Source organism: Arabidopsis thaliana, chromosome 4, assembly GCF_000001735.4.
Source record: "Arabidopsis thaliana chromosome 4, partial sequence".
Lineage (NCBI taxonomy): Eukaryota > Viridiplantae > Streptophyta > Magnoliopsida > Brassicales > Brassicaceae > Arabidopsis > Arabidopsis thaliana.
This window is the reverse complement of record NC_003075.7, coordinates 6,024,230-6,040,793: the sequence shown is the minus strand read 5'-3', so window position 1 is coordinate 6,040,793 and position 16,564 is coordinate 6,024,230. Positions and strand designations below refer to the sequence as shown.

Genomic DNA, 16,564 nt, shown 5'->3' with positions numbered 1-16,564 from the left:
ATCATTTGCGTCAACTCCCCAAGATGCATGTCCCTCGAGAAGAAGCATGTTTTAATGTTATCGACGGTAAGATCTGTGTTTGGAGGCATCAGCAGTAAGTATTATGACACTGCTGAGAATTATGGAGAAGTTTACGACCCAAAGACACAGACTTGGGAGCCAACAAAATGTACTGGAAGATTTTCTCGCGAGAAAATTATTGGTTTGTGCCCTACTGTTTGCTTGTTAGAGTCAAAGAATAACGTATGGTGGACAGCGAGGGTTTCTGAAACTCGAAACTAGTCTGCGGTGATATATGCACGTTCACGATTAGAGGACTTGAAGAACCGTCCTCTAAGTATCTTATTTCGGTGACAAAACCCTGGCCTGAGGAAGGAGAGTGATAGTTCGGTGGAAGACTTATACTAAGGAATGTAAAACGGAGATTTGGTGTGCAGAGATTTTGATTGAGTGTGATTTCCCTCTTCGGGGATACATAGAATGTTTTTACCTTCCAGGGGTTGTGAATCAGATGATCCCAAATTCCTTTTGCATTCTGCTTTAGTGACACATGATCACTGAATTTTCTATGAGCTTTTGAGAGATAAAATTACAATTATATACTTTTTTTTGCATTCTGCTACTTTGGCTTTCAAATAACGGTTCATACAAATAAAAGAAGTTATAATTCATCCATACAAATTTTGTTTAAATGATACAAAAAAAGTAGTAACAAGATTCACATACCAACCACAATACTTGTATAATCCATTGCATACCTGCAACATAAATTTCGACCGGTCGATATGTTAGATCTGAAAACAACAGAAAGAGGTAGACTTGGGCATAGACTCGTCAATCATCATTAGACTGAGAAAATTCTCAATACCTGATCAGTGTATAGATGGTGTGGTTGTGACAGAATCGGGGATAGACTCGCGACGAAGCTCTTTCACAACAGTAGCTAGAGCTTCAGGGTTAACACCAAGATCACAAAGAGCTATGAGAACTGACAAAGTATGCCGGTCCAAACCCGTGTCCAAGATGTTTGACATGCGAAACACAAGCTCTAGTGACTCTCTTGCTGTCCGAGATGCCTCCTCATCCATACTGATCACACCTGTTAAACTCCACAATTTTAAAGTCCTAAGGTAGTTAGTGAATTATAGAGTTTCTACCAAACCAAATTAGACAAAAGTAAGTGAACTATGATCTAACAAGAACCAAGTCAAAGACTCTTAGGTGATTTTGACATAAGAAGTTAGAAACTAGAGTCTTATAAATTACACAACAACATTTCAAGCTAGAGCTTTGTAGTGAAGATACAATGCTCACACACACAAAAGTGAGTCAAATTTGTTTCAGAGCCCAATAATATTATCTGATAGGTGAACAAGGATTAGTCTAATAGATCAGTTAATACCAAAACCAAAACACAACCCAGAAACATTCAATTCAAAAGAAATGTAATTCAGATGAAAAATGAGATTGAAATTAGGGTTTTTATGTCGGCGGCAATTTGCATAACATCGAATAAATTTCAAATTTTTTATTTCGAGACTAAGAATTAAGGAGTAATCTGATAGAAACGAAGATAAGAAAACTTACGTTTAGAAACGGAATTTGCAAAAATAAAGTATGAAGCTTGGTCTTGGAGATAGTCGCAGACTCACAGTGTGAAGTGAGAAGTGGGAGACGAAGGGAAAGGACTTGGAGGTCTTTCAATAAATGTAAATTGTGTTATGTCAAAAGAAAAAAAGTTTATTGTCTTTCAATAATCATATTAATATTCTAAACAAAAATATGTTTGAAATATAACTCCGACACTAAGATTGATAGTGTTAATTTTTTTTAATGAATTATACTAATGAAAAGAAAATAATATAACTCTGACACAATTGTTTTTCTTTTTTAACATCTGAAAAAAACAGATTTTTTATAATTGAGATAAATCATATAGAAGATGTTTGTTTTTAATATTTTTTTCTCGAACAAATGCTTATTTCATTATATAAGAAATGAGTTTTCAAAATTATTAACTCACGTGTCAAATTTATTAATAAGATATTCGCACATGTCAAATCAAATTTTTTTATATTTAAAAACATAAATAGAAATTTTTTCTAACCTTATTGAAAAAGAAATATATACATAAAGTCAAAAATAATGTTTCTATATTCAAATTTTTTATTTAATATACTAAACTATTGAACTAATGAACTAATTCTATTAAAATTGATATATTCAAAACAGAAGTATAAGTTCTTTATTTTGTTTTGAAAAATATTAATATGTGTTTTAATATTTTCTAATAACTTAAATATGTTTATTCTTTTATTTTCTTAAGTTTATTTTTTTCCCTCAATTATATCGTTCAATTTGTTTACAACAATATGCATCTAGAGGCTCCGTTGCGTCCGTCTTTTTCTTGATGTTGTATGTCGTCAGTCGTCTTTGTCTTATCTTTGTGTTGTACTCTGAGAAATACCTTATTATATGTAATCAATAAAAGCATGTTATATAGAATCTATAGAATGTGTAAGATTAAAATTTGTATTTAGAAAATACAGATTACTATGTAAAATTTAAATCTCGTAAAAAATTATTTAATTCTCACAACTGTCTATTTAGAAGGGAATTATCTAATATAATTCCAAGTTTTGAAACATTGTAAGACAAAGTTAATTATAGAATCGATGTTTCAAGCTGTTATTCATTAGAATTGAAGAATGAGTAAATATTGAACCCAAATACAACTTCTCAAATGTTTTTACTTTATATGATATTTTTTTGGAGTATAACATGTAGCGTAAGCTAAAATTGTAAGAAATAAATTGGAAAAAAAATTATCTATTTAAAAAATAATAATTTAAAACTCTATTTCGGTGTAGGAGGAGTTACACCGGCAATTCTTGAACATTGTTCTTTTAGCATCGGAGGGAAAAGCGGAATAAGTGGAATTTTTGGTATGCAGTTGGCTTCAGCGTCCAAAAATGCTTTGCAACAAGCAGAACCTAAATTACTGAATTTGCCAATAAAAATGGATTGAGAAATCTCTGCAATGCATTCAGGAATATCCATCACGGATGACCAACATTTCGTTATATCAGGTAATCCTGGCATTCCAGGAATCGGTTGAAACGAAAATGGAAAAAGAAACGGAGCCGGAAACTGAGGTAACTGAGCATTTACAGAAACTATGATGCATAGAACCACTAAGAGTGAAAACACATTTTTGATAGGCATAATGAGAAACTGAGAAATAAAAAAGCCTTAGTATAGCCAAATATATGCTTAATGCTCTGTTTGTTTTTGATTGATGAACAACAATAAGATTCCTGCTTATTTATATGGAATGAAATGTAAAACTGTGATATTAATTATTTTAATAACATCTTTGAATGGTTTAATTAGGTATTTGATTAACAGTTTTATAAATCAAAATAAAGACGAAACTCCAAGTGTAAAAGAAGCAACATTAACTAAGAAATATTGATTAAAAGAGAGAAAATAAAAGTATAACGTATGACTTCACATAATTAATCAATCACCAGTTTTATATCTCAAAATTCAAACAAACAAATCGATGTATAATATTTTCTTAGAGAAAATTATTTGAATTGACCTAAAGGTTTGGTTTGTAAAATTTTTATACAATGGGTTCTCCATGATTTGTATTATTAAAACTTAACTTGAACCTACAACACTAGGAATCCATGATCTCTTTGCTAAATAGTCCACTCTGAGAGTTCAAAAAGTGATACAAAAGAAATACCAAGCATAGAAAGAAAGGTTAAAACCTAAGATCATATGCACATACTCTCTGAGTTTTTAGTGGAATCCAATAATAACGATAGTTTTTCAACCACTAAAAGCAAGTGAACACATCTATTAACTTTTGATGGATTGAACGTTTTAGAACATTTTTTTATAAAAGAGGAAGGTTTGAAGGTGCCAGGGTGGTACGATGTTCCCCATATCGGAGAATAGTGAATTTACAATATCTTTGCATAGTTGAAAAACGGGCTATACCCAATTAGGCCAAACCCAAAATTAATTTTTTTTGGAAAATTGGGTCAGAGTCCAAAAGCACGTAACACACTCTAGCATGGTTCACAAAGAAACAAAATCAGAATTGTTTTCATGAAACTGTTTGTTAGGAGATTTTGTCTCGGATCCAATTTCTTCATTTTCAATATTTCGCTATATGGATATATCTTTTCTAGATATCCAATTTTTTGAATGTTTCATATCAGATCAAATTATAAACTACTTATAGCTAGAGTTGAGACTTGTACAACATGCATTTCGGTTTGATAAAAGATGGCTCGATAAAAATATTGATCAAAACACTCTTAGAACAAGACTCTCTTTTATTGATTTAGGAAACTTACTCAAAACCTAAACCTTACAAATCACTCTTGTTCTCGTAAAACTCATAAGTTATGTCACAACTTGACATCTTCTTATATAGAGAACATCTAGACAAATCCAAGTCCAATTAGAAATATATTTGGATAACTCCCAAACACTTCTTTACATAACTCCTAAAGATCCTAAGTATTATCTCTTTTGTAAATAATAACGTATGACTCAAGTTAAAGCTTAAACCAACATTTTCCCCCTTAAGTTTGAAATCACATTTCAACATATTTTGAATTCCAATAAGCTCTCTCATCTCCTTGAACTTGATCCTTCCAAGTACCTTTGTCAAAATGTCGGCCTTTTGTTCATCACCGGGAACATGCTCCACATCCACTTGCTCGTTCTCAACGCATTCACGTCAAATGGTATCTCTTATGTATATGCTTGCTCCCTCCATGAAATACCAGGTTTTTGGCTAAAGCCGATCCGGAGTGTTACATTCTCACATGTCCTTCTGGTAACTTCACCTGGAAGCTCTTGAAGCCAAATCGTCTGTTTTGCGGCTTTAGTGGCTGCCATAAACTCTGCCTCACAACACTACCGTCTCTTGCTTCTTTGTATACCAAGTGATTGGACAATTACCAACATCGAAAATGTGTCCGGTAGTACTCTTACCATCATCTATATCTACATTGTGACTAATATCACTATAGCCTACTAATCCTCGATTAGATCCTCGAGTAAATGAGAGACCAAGAGAAAGAGTGCCCCGCAAGTATCTAATAACTTGTTTTAGTGCGCCTCTGTGTAACTCCTTTAATTTGGTTCTTGCATGTACTTACTCAACACACCATCACAAAAGCAAAGGTCCGGTCGTGTATGAAGTAAGTACCTAAGACATCCAATATTCTTTCGATACTCTTTCTCATCAATGCCTTTCTCCTTTTCTGCTATTGACAACTTCAAACCCAAGTCCATTGGTGTATGAACTGCATTATAATCTTTCATCTCACCCTCTTCTAGAATATTTTCCTCATATCCTTCTTGTTTCATTATACCCTCACCGTGTTGAAACACCTGAATGCCAAGGTAGTATGTTAGCAGACCAAAATCACTAATCTCAAACTTGGAGATTATTCCTTTCTTGAACTCGATAATTTGACTTTGACTAGACTATGTGCAAGTAGATCATCTACATAGATAGCTAAAAGAAGGAGATGCTCCTTATCTTGCTTCCGATACAAGGAAGGTTCCTTAGAACACTTGACAAAGCTTAATTCCTTTAGATCTTGTTCAGCTTATTATTCCACGCCCTAGGCCCTTTTCTGAGTCCATATAATGCTTTGTTCAATCTGTAGACCTTATTTTCACTTTCTTCGGTCACAAACCCTCTAGCTGAGAAGTGAACACTAGCTTCTTTAACTCTCCATGCAAGAACGCCGTTTTTACATCAAGATGATTTACTTCCATCCGCTTGAGGCTGCCAATGCAATAATAAAGTATAGTGTCCCGATGCGGGCCACTAGAGTAAAAAACTTCATCGAAGTCTACACCATGCCTTTGCACATACCACTTAGCCACAAGTCTCGCTTTATACTTGTTGATGCTTCCATACGAGTTTCCTTTTATTTTAAACATCCATTTTAGTCCAATTAGCTTAGCTCCTGCGAGAAGATCAACTATATTCTATGTATTGTTCTTTGTTATGGAAGAGATTTCTTGATTTCTTCTTTACACCAAGAACCATGTAACAAATGGACAGAAACACCAAAGCATATCCAGAATGTGCACACATCGACTACTTTTCCAGCATTTTGCTCATTTGTATTTACTACGTGAGTACCCACGCTACGCGTGGGTTGTTGTTTGAAATTTGTTTAAAAATAATTATGTTTAACTATTTTTATTACTAATTTATGTTATTTTCGTGTATGTTATTATGTAGTTAATAAAGTTATATTCATTTTATGTAATTATATTTGTATAGTTAGATTCACTTTTGATTTAAATATCAATTATTATTTTTTCATGTATAAATCTTCTTATCTATATATCCAAGTTTCTAAACTTTTTTAACTATCATGAAATACTTACATCAACAATATGATACAATGGTATGCAATTATACTACTTATTTGGTTTGAAAGTTGCCTAACTTGATTCTAAGCAAACAATTTCTTGTTCCATGTATTCTCTCCTAATCTAGTATTCCAATCACATCATGATAGGCTCATGGCTAAATATTGGATTGACATAATTTAAATAACAAATATATAAACTACTCATCTACTTTAAAAGTTTTCCCATGAAAGAGAAAAAAGAAAGCTTAAATTAAATAGTCTTTTAAGTCAACAGTTTTAGGTTTTTCTCTTTGCCTTTGCATATATCCATATTAGAGAAAGCGTCGTATATTGAACTTTTTGGTATATCTAACGTCTCAAAAGATCACTACTTAAAAATATGCATGTCATTATTAATGTTACCAATTTATCATAAACACACAAAAAAACCATATCATGTAAACCAAAAAATGTAATAAAAAGAAAAGAGTAAGTTAAAATTACTAAACTAAGAAAGGTTAAGTAGCAAACAACTAAGTTGTAATACACAAAAAATTATAGTCATTATCAAGTAATGACTATTATAAAAATAGCAAAATAAGAAAAGTAAAATGAAAGTAGTGTTTGATACATTAACATGATTTTTTGTATTTTTTCTTATAAATAAAGATATTTTGTTAAGAGTGAGATTAATGGATGATTTAATGCAATGTGAAACTTTTCAATTTTTATCACTAAGTTTTGTTATTTTTTAATGATATTAATTTAGAATGACATGTGACACTCACTGGTGTGATGATGTGTCACTCATATGGAGAGAGTTTGCCAACTTTCATATATATGATTTTCTATTTTCTTTATTTTGCACCTTATATAGAAACACATCTAAATAAATGTATACACTGTCAACAATAAATTATGTAGTTTATTTATTTCTATAAACAAAATTATGTATTTTACATTTAATACCAAATTATAAGATGAAAAACCAATTAAAAATTGTTTAGCGAATTTTCTCTTTAACTTTTTGTCAATGAATTAATGTTTTTGGAATGGTTTACCTTTTTCTGAAATTTAATACAGTTTTCAAATTGAAATAAATGATTATCTTTTTGTCTAATTCAATTTTTTTACAGTAAATTAATATTATATCATTTAATTTCATTGGAAAATTTAGACTTAGATAGATTACATTGTTGTAACAAATGATTACTTGCTATAAACTATAAAAAAAAATTAATAGCTATATCAAATTAAGGAAAAATGATTACATTGTTATAAATTATAATATTAATTTAGTATATAGAATTAGATGACTAGCCACATATGCTACTTGGTTTCTTTAAAATTTTGATTGTAAATTGTTTGATTATTTCTATGTAAGAATCTCTCTAATTTTATTTTCGATTACTTTTTGCTATGTTCCAGCTAAAAAAATGAAAAACAATACCAAGTTCCATTCCTAGAAAAGGTAAATCACATTCTTTGTCAAAACTATAATCCCATATTTTAGTGTAGGCTTATAATGTATTTGTAATAAGAGATTTTGTTTACGATTATGTTAATACGTTATAGTTTTTCTAGAATTACACAAAATATAAATTTTGTTAATAATAATATTGTTTTTAAGAAAAAAAGTAAGTAAAATATAAGCAAAACAAAAAATGAATTACAAGTAAAACATAGGTAAATTTCTTTTGTTCTTCATCCAATCTCTATGCATTTTCATATATTCTTATGTTGTACTCCTTATGTTTCATATTATATGATGTTTTGAAGAAACAGTTCAAGTTTCTATGCAAAACATTATATTAAACGGCTTTTGAACCCTAATTATTTTTAATAGATATTAATTTGTATTTTTAATTTATAAAACTCAAAATTAATTACTTTCTTAAACTTTATGCTTTTATCTAAAACATTTAATATTATGAAATGTAGGGAATATTGTTTGTTAGTATGACCATGTTCTTTTCTTCGCCGCTCAATGAGTGACATCGACAAAAAAATACATACGGAATAAGTCGGTGGTATTGTTAAAATGAGTCGTTGTTAGTGTTAATTGAGTTGCCGCAGCTGTCGCTTGAAATTCCAGTGACTCTTCTCTCTTTCTGCAACACCTCTCTCTCTCTCCAACGACACCTCTGTCGTCATCGTTTTGCCTCTGCTGTCGTCGTTTAGCTTTATTGATGGCTGACTTACCGTCGTTTAGATCTGTCGCTGAGACAATCGCTGGCGACTCTCTTTTGAACACGGCCTATGTTTGATCCTGCTTTACAATTTTTTAAATAAATATTGAATATAAAACTAAAGGAGTTAGTTGAACACTTTAATTTTAGTTTTTAATGCAATTTATTATTTTGATGGTGTTTTAAATGAGAGAATACTTGCTCATTGTAGATTTGATTTTTTTTGTTTAGTGAATTACTGCTCCATTTAGTCTTAGTCTATCCATTAAAATTTAAATACTTTGGACCAGGGTCCTTAATCTGTATGTTCATGAAATTTAGCAAACATATATATAGTGATAAAACTTGTTTTTTTAATAGTACTATGTAAAAAGCTTATATCAGCCAGAAAAAATCATATAGTTATTCTAAAACGTTTTTGGTTGAAATTAAAAAAATATGAATGAATCCCACTAAATTGAATTAAGTCTGTCTATGTCAAAACAAAACTTGAACGGTATGTATAACCGACTCCGTACAAAAACGAAGAAGAAGGACGTAGAAAATCAATAAATTTCTATAATCCAAAACAGTATGGCTCAGATCTATCATCTATATCGTCCATAACCCTCTTCATGCCTAGCTTATATTCATATCTCCACATACTCCAAAAAAAAAAGTGTATCATTGTGACACTAGTTTGATACGGAAAAAAATAGTAACAAATACTCTTGTTGTGACAAATTATGTACATAGTTTACTTCAGTTTTTTTCTATCTAAATTTTTAGAGTGAATTTATATAAAAAAAATTTGATTTTTTTTTTAGAACAAAAATTTGGGAGAATGAATTTATAAAAAAAATATTTTGGTATTAAATTCTCTAGTATAAACATTATTGATCTCCATTTATTTCTTATATAGTAGCCCATGAGTTACAAGAGAAAGTATGCATGATCAAACCACAGAATGAAAGTATTAATACTGTAACTGAGCCTTCTGAATTGAAGCAATTTTGCATGGATCATAGAGGAATTCACATATTTTTCATTTCATTTAGCTTTAAGTTGACTGAAATTTACATTAATTATGAAGTTTTTTTTTTTTTTGGAGTTCCCCAATCAAGAATTATGTTTTTACAGAATTTGATAATACATACAAAAGATACAAAGTTTCATCTGGGGCAAAAACTAGAATTTTGAAATGAACAAGTCATCTCTTGGTATTAATCTTGATTAAAAACTATAGATAAAAAGCTTGAATAACTAATAGTATTGCAAAATCACTAAAACCAATAACAAACTTAGTTAGACCAGTGAGTATATATGATTTTTAGCCTCAAAACGTCACAACTTTTGGCATATATGAGGAAATGTAAAAACCTTATCGGATAGTAGAAATTAAGTGAATGGAGAAGTATGGAGAGAAGGATCATATCATCCTCTATGAGCAGTAGCAGAAACCATGTGCTTTTCTCCAGTCACATAATCGTAGCTCAATCCATGAACCCATTATATATTAACCACACATTATTTTCTCTCTCTCACTCTCATGCATACGTAATGGTTTGAAAAATTAAAGTCATATATAGACTCTTGCTAAGTCCCTTGTTCCCCCACAATTATCCTTAGGACCAAGCTAGCTATAGCTTAGCTACGTGATCATATACTCACTAGTCACTACACATATTGCATTATCCATTTAACAAATTAAAGAACTTACCCATTTCCATGCATACGGTTTATATATAGGACCGTTCCGGAGATATAGCAATTGTTCTGCGTTTTATGATGTTACTTTGAGAATGATTCAAATTTATAAATGGTAACACTTTGAAAGTCAATAATTAACCTATATTTTTGAATGGCAAAACGATTTGCAATTTGAAAACTAAATTAGTAAAATGGATATGAAGCCCAAGCCTCTGTGGTCTGGTAGCAGAGGAAGCTTTGGTGAAGGGTGAAACTCTCAGACCCAAGTTCGATTCTCCCTGAAAACAAAAACACATTTGTTTGGGAAGTTTGCCAGGCAGCCTGACTATTCCATAGCATTAGTCGGAAAACATTCTAAACTCGAATGAGGCAGTGTGGTGGCCCAATTCTACATGGATTTGAAGAAGTCCACTCTTTAGCACTTCGGTGCGTTCCTACCGAGGTCGGCCGAATCAGCCGATAGGGTCTATAAAAACAAAAAGAAAAACAAAATGGAGATGAAGTTTTTTTTTTCTTTTTGCATCAGCTTCTATTTTAGTTTTTTTTTCTTATAAATTAATTAATTTTGTGTCTAAAACATATGAAAACTAAGTGAATGCATTCTAGTCGGCACACATCTCCAAGCCTGACAAAGAAATATAAAATATAAGTATGTACAACTATATATAGTAGGTACCCAACTTCCAAATCAAAGTGGAAACACAAAGATCCCCACAAAATCCGTTAATGTCCTTGACTCACACCCAACACAAATAGGTCACTATATAACAAGCTTATATAGGTAACTATGCCGCACAAGGTCATTGACATGCACTTCCACGAAAGAGAAGAAGAAGAAGATACTGGTGAGAGTAGATCATCCTCAAGAACACCGAGAGGGCATTTCGTCGTTTACGTCGGTACGAAGAAGAAGTTGGAAAGATTCGTGATCCCCACAACGTTTTTGAAGAGCCCTTCATTCCAAAAGCTTCTAGACAATGCGGCCGAGGAATTCGGTTACGCGGAAGCTCACCGGGACAAGATTGTATTGCCTTGTGATGTCTCTACTTTCCGAAGTCTTGTCATGTTCCTGACTTCTCATCAGGACAAGTCACATTAACTATATGAGCCCACTACTACGTCGTCTGAATGATAAAATGGTTATATGTTATGTATCTCATATTGTATGAATATGGTTTAATTCTTATAATGTACTTATATGCTAACTTTATTCAACTACGAACTACGAGTGTAAGATTTTTATTTATCATATGTTGAATATTAGTTCAATGTGCTTTTGATTGGTAACTTTAAGACTACGTAAAACTTATAGCAGTTAGGTATTTTATATCAAGCATAAAAAAAAAAGTCAAATAAGGGACGAACTTTGAATATAGTGACACATGTTTTATCAACATTTTTTAAAAATAAGACAAGGAAGGATTTTTGTTTTACATTTACTCTAGAGGTTTCGAAATTTATGACAAATTAAAGAAGTGCAATTTGTGTTGATCCAACAAATATTGCCGAAACACATCGGCAACTGCGTCGAACTCAAAAATCACATTCGCTTTTCTACCTAGAACAACTCGAGTAGCCACATTCGTTCACAGGAAGAACTGGACAATTAAGGTTCTTACATTTTGGTTGATGACTTTCATGCCACTACTTAATAGTTATGACCTCCATGAGTAATTATTTTGGTTCCGCCATTGATTGTAAGTCCACAGAAAACTTCACTGAGTTTATGTTTACTTCTCCTCTTCCATTTAGTTGAGATCATCAATTTAGCTATACTCATATGGATTAACTTGGACTAATCAATCGGAAGCCTTTTTTTTTTAATGTAATGTCAAATTATATTTAAAAGAAAAATATATACGGTTTTACAACTTGTGCATAAGAATTTTGAAAAAAGAAATCAAAAGAATTTTGAAAATTTTAGAGAATAATTAATCGAAATTGTGCAACAAAAGGTATCTAGCTCCGAGATTGAATCCAGTGGAATAACGTTATAACGCTTGTCACCTGAAAGTCGAATAGCTGAAATCTGATTTCGAATTTGTTTATCCATCCATCCTGTGATACGCTGAGCCGGTTGTGAGGTTTCACCATGTTTCCGGCCAATCAATCGGAAGGCTTATTATGATTTATGAGGTAAAAATGTTCAAAACCTGCTTTTCTCCATTTGCTTTATAAAAATTCGAAAATTTATTTTCTTAAATTCCATTTACTGTACTTCTTACTGTTCATGTAAATAAAATATTATATGAATTAATCAATAAAATGATAAAATCATGTATTAACAGGCGAGTTTCTAATTTAATGCTCCATGAATATGTTAAATCAATCTGTTTTTATTTTTTATTTTTGTTTTTGTTGATTTTCTTCTTATTTTGTTTATATTTTTTATTATATATCAAAATATAATTGATTTGACTGACGAATATGACAATCACGCTAGATCATCCACATTAGTTAGAACCCCTCATGGGTTTCTTTAAAATTAAAAGAAAAACTATATTTATGATCTAATTATAACATTACAAGTGTTAAGAGAGATGCTTAATGAGAGATCATTGTATCTTCCCCAAAAAAAACCTCTCTCACTCTTTTCTCACAGTCACAATTCTTTTTCTTTCTTCAATAATTTAATAGAGGATACCACCTCCAATGGAAATGCTCTAATTAGAATTTTCAAAAAGTATCAAATATATTAATTAAGATTTTACATCATTCATTTTAAAAAAAATTATAGAGTAGACTTTAGCAAAAAAAAAACATATTACTCACCACCATATCATTATTTTCTTAAACCAAATTCTGGACAAACTCTATCAATTAAAATACAGCTACAACACTAACCAATTAAATAACTTAAAAAGAAAAATCAAACTAATTTATAAGACGTTGAAACATTAAACAAGTGCGAAATTCTTTTAAAAAATTGTAGGTGATGGAGACCAAACAGTAAAAACTTACACCTCAAATTTGAATTTAAAGTGTTTGTGTAAAACAGTTTTTAGTTTTACCCCCAACAAAATCAAATCAATCAACAACAAAACTAATGATGCTAAAACCTATAAGAGCATTCACAACTGTGGAACTCTCATTTTAATTATTAAAATATTATAAAATAATGAAAAGAAAGTATGGAAAGAGACAATGGGAGAGAATCGTCAAATAAAACTCTCTCTAGAGAAACTTTGAGCCATATGAGAGAACCTCTACTTTACAGATGTTAAGATTTTATTGGTAAAAACCAATTATTTTAATTAAATAATAAAATTATAATAAAAATAATATTTTTTATTCAATACATACCCATTTTTGAAAACCCACCATTGTGGATGTTCTAATGGGTTTAAATCCCTTTACCACCAAAACGACATCGTTTACTTAATGACTTTAAACTTAGCCTAAAACGACATCGTTTTACGTAATGACTTGCATCTTTCTAACTGAGCAGAAGCCGACAAACGACACACGACGTCACCACAATTCTCAACTTTGGAGCTGCAGACACAATTCCGGCGACGTTTACGATTCTGACACCGCCGGTAAGGGTTAAAATGGATTCTGATTCTGATTATTGTAGATTCGTTATCTAAAGATTCGAACTTTCTGAACATTTCATCGCAAATAGCTCATTCATAGAATTAGAGATCTCTACATTGCTTTGTAATAAGAGATCGATCGTTATGTGAATCATTGATAATTCTTAAAGTCTCAGACTTTTAATTTCCTCTTTACCAATTGGAACAGAACCCACTTGTAGCAAATGGAAGAAGTTCAAAAAAGAGTTGCCTTTATACTAATTGATGGTTTGGGAGATGTATCAATACCAAGATTAGGTTACAAAACACCATTGCAAGCAGCAGAAATACCTAACCTTGATGCAATTGCTTCAGCTGGAATCAATGGTTTAATGGATCCAGTTGAAGTTGGATTAGGTTGTGGTAGTGACACTGCTCATCTTTCTCTAATGGGTTATGATCCAAGAGTGTATTACCGTGGACGTGGCGCGTTTGAATCTATGGGTGCAGGATTAGCTATGTCACCTGGTGACATAGCTTTCAAGGTTTTTGATTTTGCTTTTACTTGTGTATTATTCTTTGTTGTTTATAGGTTTTGATCAATGTGTCATTATGCAGTCAAATTTTGCAACTTTGGATGAGGATTCTGGAGTTGTTGTTAGTAGAAGAGCTGATCGACATTTCGAAGAAGAAGGACCTATACTTTGTGCTGCTCTTGATGGAATGAAGCTTCCATCATTCCCTGAGTATGAAGTTAGAGTCAGGTTGTTAAATATGTTTCCTTTCGTCTTTATGGTTTCGGATTTCGAGTTTTTGACTAAAGGAAGTTTTTGGTTGATAGATATGCAACGGAACATAGATGTGGAGTGGTTGTAAAAGGGCCAAAACTTAGTGGGAATATATCTGGAACAGATCCATTGAAGGATAATCGTTTGCTTCTTGAAGCTAAACCTTTGGATGAATCAGAAGAAGCTAATCACACAGCCAAAGTCGTGAACGAATTATCCCGGGAGATATCGCGCATTCTTGTTTCCCACCCGGTTAATGTAAAGAGAGCTGCACAAGGCAAGAATATTGCTAATCTTGTTCTTTTAAGAGGCTGTGGTATTCGAATCGAGGTTTGTGTTCACTGTCTCTTACGAATGCTTTTAATGAATCTATTTGCTCCATCTACTTATCTGTTATGGGTTTTGTATATAAAGGTTCCTCCTTTTCACGAGAAGCATGGTTTGTGGCCGTGTATGGTAGCACCAACGAAGATTATAGCCGGACTTGGTATGTCCCTTGGTATTGATATTCTTGAAGCTCTGGGAGCCACTGGAGATTACCGGACGCTTCTCACATCGAAAGCGATTGCTATAGCGAATGCGCTTTCAGCTCCTTTGAATCCCTGCCCAAATGTCTTTGAACCAGCAGAGGACGGGCATAAACCGGGAAGGTCAGATGGTTACGATTTCGGCTTCCTTCACATTAAGGTGAAAACATGTCTCTGTCTTTTAACACAACATAAAAAATTTCATTCTGATTCTAAATTATTCGTGCAGGCTATAGATGATGCAGGTCATGACAAGGCTACATTGTTCAAAGTTCGAGGCTTGGAAGCTGTGGATAAAGCGATACGTCAGCTCGCTAAGCTTCTATGGCAAGCTGAATCTTCTTCAAATTACCAGTATTTCTTGTGTGTGACTGGTGATCATTCTACTCCAGTTGAGTATGGAGACCACAGCTTCGAGCCTGTCCCATTCACAATGTGCCGGTTAAAGGACTTTGTGAGAGCGGTTGGAGGAGAATCAGCTCTATTAGAGACATCTTTAGACCCTTTTCCACTTCCAACGGATATAGCATCCAGTGAAAATGTCATCGGAAAAGAAGAAGAAGACTGTGGGAGGAGGGAAGCTTCTCTGGCGATTAGTGGAGATTCAGTCTCAGAGTTGAACGAGATTGCAGCTGCAAGAAGATGTCTTGGCCGTTTCCATGGCGGTGAAATGATGGGAGTTATCACCAAGTTTCTGAAGTTGGATGTATAAATCAAATTTCATAAAATTTTGCATTTTTTCTTTGAAAATTTGGATTTTGGAAGTGTAATAAAAAATTATCAACTCTAACAAGCTCAGGAAGTTGAAAAAAAAATGTCTAACAATGTTTGGAGGTGTAGTTGCATGTTAAAGTTTACACTTTGGCTCTTAAGATATACACATGAAATTTCCTTTTTACATTAGCTCGACGAGAAATTAAAGATATCGAAAAAGAAGAATTTTTTTTCTCTCGTGACTCAATTGCCTACAAATTTATAAAAAATGATGGTCACTTAGTTAATGAAGACACTATCTTTACTAGATCTAAACAATCTGTAATGAAAATTACTTCACGTTAATGAAAGTCAATCATGCATTTCATTGTCCAAACGAATGCTTTTACATTTCAAGCACATAAGTCAAGATTTATCGAAGGTTGACAGCTCCCATAATTGGCGTGTCTTCATTTGATAGTGTATAAAACCATCATATTCCTGAGAAATCATCATTCCTTTCCAGGAACCATAAATGAAATATATGAACCTGTGTTTCTGTAACTATCTCCATTTGAGTTAAAGTCTACGAATTGGCTTCATTTTACTCTAATTGGAGAACCTCACTTGGGTCTTTATCCACATTTTCATAAAACTTCTCATTTCAGGCTTTCCAAATGTATTAGATATTTAGATGATCCAAAAAAACTTGAACTATGGGAGCCACATAATTCAAAGCAACTTGAAAATGTTAGTTAA

At 32.2% G+C, this 16,564-nt stretch overlaps 4 protein-coding genes and 1 pseudogene across 6 annotated transcripts; 2 read left to right on the top strand and 3 right to left on the bottom strand.

Moving 5' to 3' along the window:
* Positions 1 to 567: 567 nt before the first annotated feature.
* On the bottom strand, positions 568 to 1,739 carry GIP1 (AtGCP3 interacting protein 1). Of its 2 annotated transcripts, NM_117023.4 has the most exons (3): positions 1,588 to 1,739; positions 869 to 1,099; positions 568 to 758 (listed from the first exon to the last, which is right to left on the bottom strand). In NM_117023.4, the coding sequence occupies exon 2, from the start codon at positions 1,086 to 1,088 to the stop codon at positions 873 to 875; it is 216 nt and encodes a 71-aa protein (NP_192693.1). In that variant the 5' UTR covers positions 1,089 to 1,099; positions 1,588 to 1,739; the 3' UTR covers positions 568 to 758; positions 869 to 872. The 2 variants fall into 2 exon arrangements, with proteins under 2 accessions (NP_192693.1, NP_001328567.1); NM_001340622.1 differs by having other exon boundaries at positions 579 to 758; positions 869 to 1,726.
* Positions 1,740 to 2,856: 1,117 nt separating this feature from the next.
* Positions 2,857 to 3,229, bottom strand: CRP4 (ECA1 gametogenesis related family protein; the record flags this gene model as incomplete). Its single annotated transcript, NM_001084893.2, has 1 exon — positions 2,857 to 3,229. Exon 1 carries the CDS (start codon positions 3,223 to 3,225, stop codon positions 2,857 to 2,859), a length of 369 nt encoding a protein of 122 aa, NP_001078362.1. The 5' UTR covers positions 3,226 to 3,229.
* Positions 3,230 to 4,387: 1,158 nt separating this feature from the next.
* On the bottom strand, positions 4,388 to 6,087 carry AT4G09540 (annotated as a pseudogene; the record flags this gene model as incomplete). The annotated part of the gene is made up of 1 exon: positions 4,388 to 6,087.
* A 4,889-nt stretch (positions 6,088 to 10,976) lies between these two features.
* On the top strand, positions 10,977 to 11,556 carry AT4G09530 (SAUR-like auxin-responsive protein family). The gene has a single exon (NM_117021.2). The coding sequence runs from the start codon at positions 11,070 to 11,072 to the stop codon at positions 11,379 to 11,381; it is 312 nt and encodes a 103-aa protein (NP_192691.1). The 5' UTR covers positions 10,977 to 11,069; the 3' UTR covers positions 11,382 to 11,556.
* A 2,114-nt stretch (positions 11,557 to 13,670) lies between these two features.
* AT4G09520 (Cofactor-independent phosphoglycerate mutase) lies at positions 13,671 to 15,990 on the top strand. The gene is made up of 6 exons (NM_117020.5): positions 13,671 to 13,821; positions 14,027 to 14,342; positions 14,416 to 14,561; positions 14,639 to 14,915; positions 15,000 to 15,272; positions 15,342 to 15,990. Exons 2-6 carry the CDS (start codon positions 14,043 to 14,045, stop codon positions 15,822 to 15,824), a joined length of 1,479 nt encoding a protein of 492 aa, NP_192690.3. The 5' UTR covers positions 13,671 to 13,821; positions 14,027 to 14,042; the 3' UTR covers positions 15,825 to 15,990.
* Positions 15,991 to 16,564: the final 574 nt, after the last annotated feature.